This window comes from Trachurus trachurus (assembly GCF_905171665.1).
Source record: "Trachurus trachurus genome assembly, chromosome: 19".
NCBI lineage: Eukaryota > Metazoa > Chordata > Actinopteri > Carangiformes > Carangidae > Trachurus > Trachurus trachurus.
The window spans coordinates 15,623,479-15,633,259 of NC_139913.1; the positions used below are offsets into that span (position 1 = coordinate 15,623,479).

A 9,781-nucleotide genomic window follows, 5' to 3' on the forward strand; every position below is an offset into this window, starting at 1 on the left:
CAGCTTGGTACATAATTATGACACAAGTTATTACTTTGTTTTATAATTATATAACTTTCATGCATAATGATTAACTTTTCAATTTCATAAATGGACAATGATGATTTTATACAGTGGCAAATGGACAGTGTATTGTCCATTTGCCACTCATGACTCTATTTTTTCTGTGACAGTATGAAAAAATATATACTTGTGACATATGTTGTGTTTGGACTCTTGTATTTGGTTAGGATCAAGGAGAGATCTTGGTCTTTTTTTTAAGGAAATTTTTGATTTTATTTTCTTTTTCTTGATCCTCAGCAAAAAAAAAAAAAGGAGGAACAATTCACCACATCTTTAGTCTAACTATATCCATAACTATATCCATAGTTAGACTAAAGATGTGGTGAATTGTTCCTATTCAGTGGTCTAGATTAAGTTAGTTTCCTTGACATGTAAAAAGTTAGAGAAGCAGCTGTGGCTCTACTGTGGCTCTATTAGTCAAATAGAAATAACCACCCTTCCAATTGAAACACACGAGTTTGGATAAATGAGGGTAATCTACCAGTCGCTGTCGTTTTTATGACACCGCCATGTCCCACATGACTGAACATTACCATCACATTAAGTTTGCTCTGCTGTCATTTGGTATAAGATAATATGTAACCGTGGCGCGGTGTCTCCTCTCTGGGAGTTAATAGGAAGATATATGGCGCCAGCTGCCAAGGAGCGGCAGAGGCGCAGGCGGCAGCAGCAGCAGCAGCAGCTCGGGCTGTGAAGTTATCAGCGGTGGTTGGTCGGTCAGGAGGAGTCTGCCGCCACGGGAAGCCTCCTGGATCAATGCGCTGTAATCATTGTCTCGGTCCAAATATTGGCCGTTTGGTGCTTTCTTTCATGTCTTCAAGGCTGATCATAGCCCTGTTTGCTCTCTTAGTCCGCTTTATCTAAATTGCGGCCGTAGAAAGTTGGCAGTCAGCGGAGCGCGCTTTAAAGACGCATCACAAAATCGAACCATCGGATTGTGTTTGCGCGCACGGGGCAACAGGCTCCTGCTGCCCCTCCTGCCCCTCCTGCCCCCCTCCCCTCTGACCTGTGCCCACACCACTAATGAACCCAGCTGGTAGTAAAAAAAGAAAACAAAAATCTCCAAATGACCGTGGCACGTGGAAGGCAGCTCCTGTGTGCGCGCACGGTAACAGAAGCACGCGCAGAGTTATCTATCAGTTATGGGCCTATTGTTTTTAATCTGTGTGAGGGGATAAACGTGCGCTCAGTGAGCAATTGAAGCCATTTGCGTGTAGCCGATAGTCATTATCATAAATGTATCACCTCAGCAGCGCTGATAGGTGGATTTCATAGGAAAACTCCAAACACTTAAATCATGAGTTAATCACTCGCCGTTCAGCTGCACCGTTAGGGATGTGGATTGCAGTTAACCTGTGTATTGCTTTGTCAGATAACAGGCCACGCTGTGTGATTAGTCAAAGCGTCGTTTACCAAGCACATAGGCCGAGAGTAAACACAAAGCGTGGGGTCAGGTCATCTGAATCTGTTTAATGGGAATCTGGGAGAGTTGTTTCTACACACCTCAAACTTACACATACCCTGAAATTTCTATTAAAAGACGATTGAAAAAGAGAAACAGGCACGATCCGGAGTTTATGAAGTTATGAAGGAGGGGCGGTATTTAAATGTGCATAGAGCAAGGAGAGGTTCTACAATGTAAACCTTCAACACATTGGAATCCAAATGTGAAGCATCCACTTATATTTTATTTAGTTATAGGCTTATTAGAGTAGATCAATTAATTAGCAAACCACTGTGGCAATAACAGTCCACTAGCTTATTCATGTCAGTCAAGATTTGTTGAACTCAGAATTAGCCATCTGTGAGGCTGTGGGTCCGAATGAGACTCCTGGTCAAAAGGCTGACGAAGTCGCTTACTGTAATAATTTGTTCATATGGTCCCATAGTTTATTGATTCTGATTCCTTAATAAGAAAATGCTGCTTATACAGTAAGAATAATAAGAAATGTGTCTGATTATTTTTAATTCGTCTTTTCCCTTCAGCTGCAGAACAGCTACTTTAGGTGTATCACAGGTTTCTTCCCGTTCGCCTATCGAGGATTCTGACAAAATAGTACCAACCAAACAATGCAAGTTAGGGGTAATAAGGTGGCGAAGCAGCAGAGAAGAGCAACGCAGTGGGGAAGACGGAGGCTTTTATTTGTCTTTACTTGTCAGGGGCCCATTATCTGATAATCCAAATCTATTATAGTTTTTTTTTTTTTTTTTTTTTTAAGTTTGCAGGGTAACAGATACAGACTAACCACATAAATACATCAGTACTTATAATGTGACACCTCATCACACATTATAGACATGTCCGAGAAGCATTAGGCCCTATTTTAAATTAGAGAGGCTATGGCATTATAATAAGACCAACGATAAAACACAATAATTCATAATTTCTTCAACATGTTTGTTTAATATTTATGCGCTTTGAGAAGTTTTTTTTAGCCTATGTGATCATTTTTATTTTGTTTACTCATACACGCACTCAACTGACCGGTTTTGCGGATTAACATTTTTACACATGAAACAAATGATCCTTTTATTAAAAAAAAAAAAACTGACGCTTCAATACAGAAACTGAAAACTGCGTGATCTTCATCCAACATTAGAGCTGTTTTACACATCCCGATACTCTGGAACTAGGAAAACAGAGTGTAGCCTAAATAACATGTGCACAATGTAAACATGACGCACTATCACTAACCGGCTCCGCGCCCAAATCAAATGAATCCTCCCCTCCTCCCCCCTTACACCTCCCCACCAGGTTTGGTGCAAATAGGTTGAGCAGCCTACATTTTGCATAATCATATGTACCGACAAACACGCAGACCACAGATGACCCTGCACTAACAATACAAGTATTCTGCTTCAGTATAATAACTGTATTTGCTGATAATGCGCCTATGCTTGACACATACTATTTTTAACGCAATGATTTTTACTTGAAATATCACTTTTATTCATGCTTTCAAAGTAAAGGACACGGAAACAATTAGCTTCTTCTGGTTATTTTTGACGCACCTGAGACGTGTTAAATCGTCATATTTCATTTGCATAAGAATCTTGTTTTAAATAGAAAGTCTGAAAAGTCATGATATCTATATGGGTTTTTCTGATACTTCTATGACTTTCAGTGACAGCAAACTTTAGACACTCTAAATATTCCTCATTTCATTGTCTTGTTTGTGTCTCTGTTGCGGCCGTGAAGTGATTCTCCCGAAATACAATCACCTCTCCCCTCCTGTCATCTGATCGCTGAGGCTCGATTGGAGCTCCGGGTTAGCCAATCAGAAATAGCCGCTGGCCACCTGCAGGAAGTTGGCCGTCCACTTATCTCCTCCCTCCTCCGCCTGCAGCCAGATAACAGACCCAACAGTTGGGTCAAGTACCAGCCTGATCACCACCGCAGCCTGATGGACACTGAGTCGCTCTAACGGTCTCCACAACGACTCTATTTGTTTTTTTTGGGGAAGAAAAAAGAAAGAGAGAGAGAGTTTGGCAGCGGAGTGAAGGTTGCGCTGAGACTTGGAGAAGTTGTTAGTATGTACAAACTTTGTGTGAGACTCTGCCGCTAAAGAGGAAGGCTGAGGGGAGAGAAGGGAGGAACGCAGCTTTCCGTTAACCCAGCTCCAGCGCGCGGCCACGGCCACGGCGACAACGGCACCATGAGTGTCCCGCTTTACGCACCGACTCCCATCCAGCCGGCGCACCCGACCCCCTTCTACATCGAGGACATTTTGGGGAGGACTGCCTCCACCGTCTTCTCTCCCTCCTCTTCTTCTTCTTCTTCCTCCTCCGCCTGTTCATCCTCCTCCTGCTCCACGCCGGTCATCCCCACGCCGACTCTCGCGTCGCCCAACTCTTCCTTCACCAGTCTCATCTCGCCGTACAGGACGCCGATTTACGAACCCACGCCGATCCACCCGGCGCTGTCACACCACGCCGCCGCGACGTTGACGGCGACCTACGCCTCCGCCGGGGCTTTCGCCGGCCCCATCTACCCGTTCCACCACCAGCACCACCGCTCCATGGGGGAGTACGCACAGGCGCTGCTGAGGCGCGACCCTCTCGGTGAGTTTGGGCAGCTTTGCGTGATGCGTAAAAAAAAACAAAAAACTCTTTGGATGATGTTTAAAAAACTGCATGAGGAGTGTAGACATGATTTCTCATTAGTGAATGCAACAGACGGAATCACAGAGGACAGCCTGCCACCATATCCTCTGTGTTTCCTAACCTCAGCTCTCTGGTCTCGACTGTTGCCCTTGTGACACTGACAGACTCTGTTGTGTTTGTGCAATCAGCCTTCATGACAAATCTTCTCACTTCTCATATGTGCATTTGTCATGTCAGCCCACATATTAATCACGCCTTAGATTTAATCTTTTCTCGCCTTTCATTTTATTCTTTGAACTTTTTTTTTTTCAATTCCAGCGCAAAAAGAAAAAGAGGTCCAGAGTTTACTATCTGTGAAGTGGCAAAGAGAGCACTTTTCACCCTGCATTAAAACTTGTTCACAACCTTCATAAACCCCGTTTCACTGACAGCGAAACTCATTTTGCATAAGTATAACACGCTTGGTCATGCATGCATATCGAACTTAAGACATGTGGCCCACGTAAACAGACTGTTAGGCAGAGACCATGCTTCCCGTTATAGTCTTCAGCTCCTCTGAGTCCTGAAGAACAACATTTTCTGGACACATGAGTCACATTGTTACATTGACAGACATATTCTGTGGAGGAGGAGTGGGGGAGAGGGAGGGGGGGGGGGGGGGGGGGGGGGGCACAATAGCAACAGGCTTATCCAATTCCATTCAGTCTGTTCGTGGTGGTAGTGGAGTGGGAGAGGGGAAAGGGGGGTGGGGAGGGGGGGTGCATGGCAACCTTGACTCGTTTTCCTGACTCCCATTGTTCTGAAACATCAGAGAGTCACCCGGTGACTAAAACATATCTGGGCTCTAAATCACTTGTTATTTTTCACTGCGTTCTGTGCGCGCGCGCGATAATATAAATGTATTTATATAAATATAGGTTACCTGTGAGCACCAGGTGTCCCCCCCCCCCCCCCCCTTTTTTTTTTTTTTGCACAATAGCAGCCTACTGCTCCTCTGGGGATGAACATCATGGGATGTGTGGGCGGGTGGGATGCGGTTACGCACATGTTGCGCGCCAATAAGTGCCAAACTCAGGAGTTGTTTTAAAGAAAACTCTGGTGAACAAAAGATGTCATCTATGTAACTTTAATAAAAAATAAAAAGAAAAGAAAAACACATACTCTGATAAATAATTAAAGCATCATAGAGTATGTGACATAATAAGAAGGGCTCATGGACTCTGGAGTCAGGAGGTCGTGTTGACTGCTTTGGATGGAGTTGTGTTATTTGTATCCCCATTACCCCCGCGGTGCTCTCAAGTATAGTGTGACAAGCAGGCCGCCTGGCTTTGTGTTGCGCTGAACAAGCCCGGCTTTTTCCGTTCATGGCGGAAGCCGTGAGCCTGTCGATAGGAGTAAATCTGGTTTCAGAAGCTGTTAAATGTTTTCCTGGCTCACCCCGGCCAGCCGCTTCCTCGGGAGCCCGCTGCACGCTGCTGATTATTTTATCGACATCCTCAATACAGACATATTCAGGAAACACTCGGCCTCTGATAGCCCGGGATCCGTTTTTCACATATTGTTGCACTTCCTCTGCCTGGCCAGCGAGGATGTGGCTGACTTTCTTTATGGTTGGCGGCGAGAAGAAAATAAAGCAAACAGAGCAGCACGTCAGGGCCTAATGGGATCTTAGAGAAAAGATAAAGTCTCATTTACCAGAGTTTAAAGTAGACCACAATAAAATAATAAAACATAAATAATAAATAAATAAATAAAAAGGAAAGGCTGGAGTGACGTTTCGTGTTCAGTAAAAAAAACACACACACACACACATCTGGGCAGAGGCTGAAAACAGACTGAAGATAGATTAACAAAGTGATGCGATGGATCCAGTCTTGATGTGAATTGATTATTTATTTAATCACATCTCTCTTTTTTCATTGACATGAAAGTGAAGTTAATTATGATTAGGAAAAAAAACAAGAGCAGCTCCAGGCTCAGTCTTTGGCTCCTATGCTTTAACAGCTATGAAAAGCCAGTCTCTGTGAAAAACTTTAAAATCTTTATTCTACTCAGTCTTTCACCTCATGACTCTTCTGTTTTGAGAAACGCATCTCATGGGACTGGATTAGCTAACTTCCTTTGGAAAGGAGCAGCAATAAGAAGGTCTTTGACAGCAGTTTCGACCACAACAGATTTATATATTGTGTCAGTGCAGAGCTGCAACAGAGAGGAGGACACTGGGTGTCTGCTGGTGGATGCCATCGCCTATAATCACACCGCAAAGCAGGAAGCACATGAAGCGGATATTTGGCCATAGTTTTCACTCCGTCACGACCTTCCTTAAAAGACAGCGTGCAGCAGGCCGGGGTGGCGGCCGCAGCCTCGGCCATTGTTTGTTCCCGGCCATTAAGAGGAGAGGAAACCAGAGCAAAACACTCTGATTGCACTGCGTGTCCTTTCTCCCAATAAATCAGACAACATGTGGACTCATTAAAGACCATTGAATCCACCAGTCATTCAATTTCCTTATTTATTTGAACTCTAAATGTTCTGTTGTAGCCTACTAATAGGCTATCTTATTTAACAGCTGCTGATAAAGTACAGTGTTATCCTTATCAGAGGAATCTGTATTATCAAGGCAGAAAAAACACCAGATAGAGGAAGTCACGATTTAGATCATGCGGGGTTAATTTCATTTATTTCTATTTATCTTTTCTTTCTTTCTTTCTTTCTTTCTTTCTTTCTTTCTTTCTTTCTTTCTTTCGACATTTCTTCAGCTATATGTATTAAAATTCCGGAGCTTTCATGCACCTCCTATGGGATTTTCTTTTTTAAAAGTGTAATAGACCTGTTTAAAAAGTTGGCTCACCAATTTGAAATAACAGCGGATGTCCGCAGACACGAGGCCTGCGCGGCTTTATGTTGGATCTTTATTTAATGACTTTCCTCCTCCACAGGGAAACCTCTGCTGTGGACCCCCTTCATCCAGCGGCCGCTGCACAAACGAAAAGGCGGACAGGTCCGGTTCTCTAACGACCAGACCATCGAGCTGGAGAAGAAGTTCGAGACCCAGAAGTACCTGTCCCCCCCAGAGAGGAAGCGGCTGGCCAAGATGCTGCAGCTCAGCGAGAGACAGGTGAGTCCGCACACACACACACACACACACACACACACACACACACACTGGACCCACTTTTCATCCATTTACTGTTATTCTCCCACTGATGCCCTATCTTGTAATATTTTGACTGGGGGACTCAGGCCACCACATCACTTCCCTATTTTTCCTATCAGCACTATTAATAGAAATACTAGACAAAATACTGGAACATGATTTAAATGTTGTTTAGGCAGTCAAGACCATTAGATTAGAAATGTGCGTGTGTGCTTCCACCTGTGTGGTAAAATTATAGCTGATATGATTCATAATTATTATCATTAGTAGTAGTACTAGTCGTAATATTTGGCATTATTATCATTATTGCTGTTATTATGATTATGCTCACCCATAGGTACATTTTTCACGGTAGGACAAAGTGCAGGAAAAACTCATGTTAACACGTTTAAATTCTGACTTTAGACTACTTCTGTAACTTAAAAAAAATTCTGATCAGCATCACAACGACAAATTCATCAGGAGCAGAGTAGGATTTTAGACTTTTATTTGATTAGACATGAGACGACACCGTCTACTTTATAATCATCTGTAGCTATTACAAACAGCGCGTCCATTTGACCTGTTTGTGAATGTAGTTTTGTGCAGTTTAAATAAAAATCCTAAATCCGCTCCTCTTAATTTTGTCTTGTAGGTGAAAACCTGGTTCCAGAATCGACGCGCGAAGTGGCGCAGACTGAAACAGGTGAGTTTTTATACAGTCATTATAATATTGAAATGTTCTTATAACCCAGTTGTAGCCTATAGTGTCTATAGGCTGCATTAACATATAGGCCTACAGCTGTTCGGGCCATTGTGTCTAATAAAACCTCCTCCGTGCTCTCCAGGAGAACCCCCAGGGAGGGAAGCGGGAGGTGGAGGATGACGGTTCCACCGGGAGGAGCGGCAACAAAAGGGACGAGACCACCGAGCCGAGTCCGACCGGAGCCCACGAGAGCCCGGAGCAGAGACTGACAGTCCTGGCCAGCGAGCCAGCGCAGCCTGGGGCCCGCGGTGGGAGCTCCGGGTCCCCGCAGCGGCCTCACACGGAGCTGGACTCTGACTCTGTGTCCGACGACTCGGACCAGGAGCTGGACATAGAGGACGACGACGACGACGACCAGTTCACGCGGAGGCCCAGCTTGTGAGGCGCGCGTGCAGGCTCCACACTGACACTGACCCACTGAGACAATTGGAGCCGGATGATGAAGATGAAGATGATGATGATGATGATGAAGAAGAAGGACACCGGACTCCTTCACCTTCACACAGGTTGATCAGTCCTCCCTCCAGTCGTTGTACATAAGCGACGTATCCTGCTGCACCTGTATTGGTTGTTGTGTGTTCTGTCCACCACTGTAAATGATAGACGAGTTCCTCTGTCGGCTGCTGAACGTCGTTTTACATGATGAACGCTCTTAGGCATTAATTCTCTTCAAATATCACATTCCGTTTGATAATCAATAGAGCGAATGACAATTTTTCAGCTCAGTTATTTTTTTTAAATAAGAATTCGTGTTCTTGGACGTAGTTGGAATTTGATTGTGTTTCATGTTTTATTCCCTAAAATATTCCCCTGAAGAAAGAAAGTAAAAAATAAGATTTTTTAAAAAATTACAGATCAGTCAAGAAAAGGTCTATTAGGTTTATTAAAACTAATCAATAAAACGAAAAATAACTCGAACAAACGGGGTCATTAATGAAGCAAATTCAATAGTCTACATGTAAATAACCAAAATGTTTGAGTTTTAAAGGGGGAATCTGGGGATTTAATGACTGTGGGAACATCCATACCGTGGTCACCTGAATTTCCCAAAGTTCAGTCTGATACATTTTTACATTTTTTGTAAACTAAGATCTGAGATTTTTCTAGTCTGGTATCTTGTGACCTGATGAAACATAATCATTCCTTGGACTCTTTGCTTGAATTCAGTAAAAGTATTTCTCACATGTTGGTGTGATATGTTGTTTTTCTTCTTTCCCCTGGTTTAACCCAGAGCCTGAACCAGTTTCTATTGCTTCATCCCATTTTACTAATTTACCAGATTCATTTAAACAATGCAATCATTTTATAAACACAATGTTTTAGTTTTTTTTATGCTGCTTGTATAATAATAGTCTAAATAAAACGGCCTGATGATATAAAAAAAATGATTAAGTTCTTTCCTTAGGTAAAAGTAATAAGTAATATCAAATAGAAAAAAAATGAAAGGTTTAAGTGCCACATTTGAAAAAACCTCAATCAAAATAAAGAACAACAAACAACATTTAAAGTTCAGTTTAGTGACATATTATATCATTTATCTAAGTATATATTATAGGCTATAATATTTATTTTATATAATGTGAAAATTACTGGCACATGAATGCTTTTAGGTGTAGGTGGGGGTAATGTTTATCAAGTTCATCAAGTTTTGTAATCATATGCTTTTAAACTTTAAACGACTTAAATATTCTCATATTTTCCATTAAAGATAT

The 9,781-nt window shown here is 42.7% G+C and overlaps 1 protein-coding gene across 1 annotated transcript; it reads left to right on the top strand.

The window, feature by feature from the left end:
- The first annotated feature begins 3,410 nt into the window (after positions 1-3,410).
- On the top strand, positions 3,411-8,801 carry hhex (hematopoietically expressed homeobox). Its single transcript, XM_083994623.1, has 4 exons — positions 3,411-4,125; positions 7,107-7,285; positions 7,959-8,009; positions 8,152-8,801. The coding sequence occupies exons 1-4, from the start codon at positions 3,720-3,722 to the stop codon at positions 8,449-8,451; spliced, it is 936 nt and encodes a 311-aa protein (XP_083850749.1). The 5' UTR covers positions 3,411-3,719; the 3' UTR covers positions 8,452-8,801.
- The last annotated feature ends 980 nt before the right edge of the window (positions 8,802-9,781 follow it).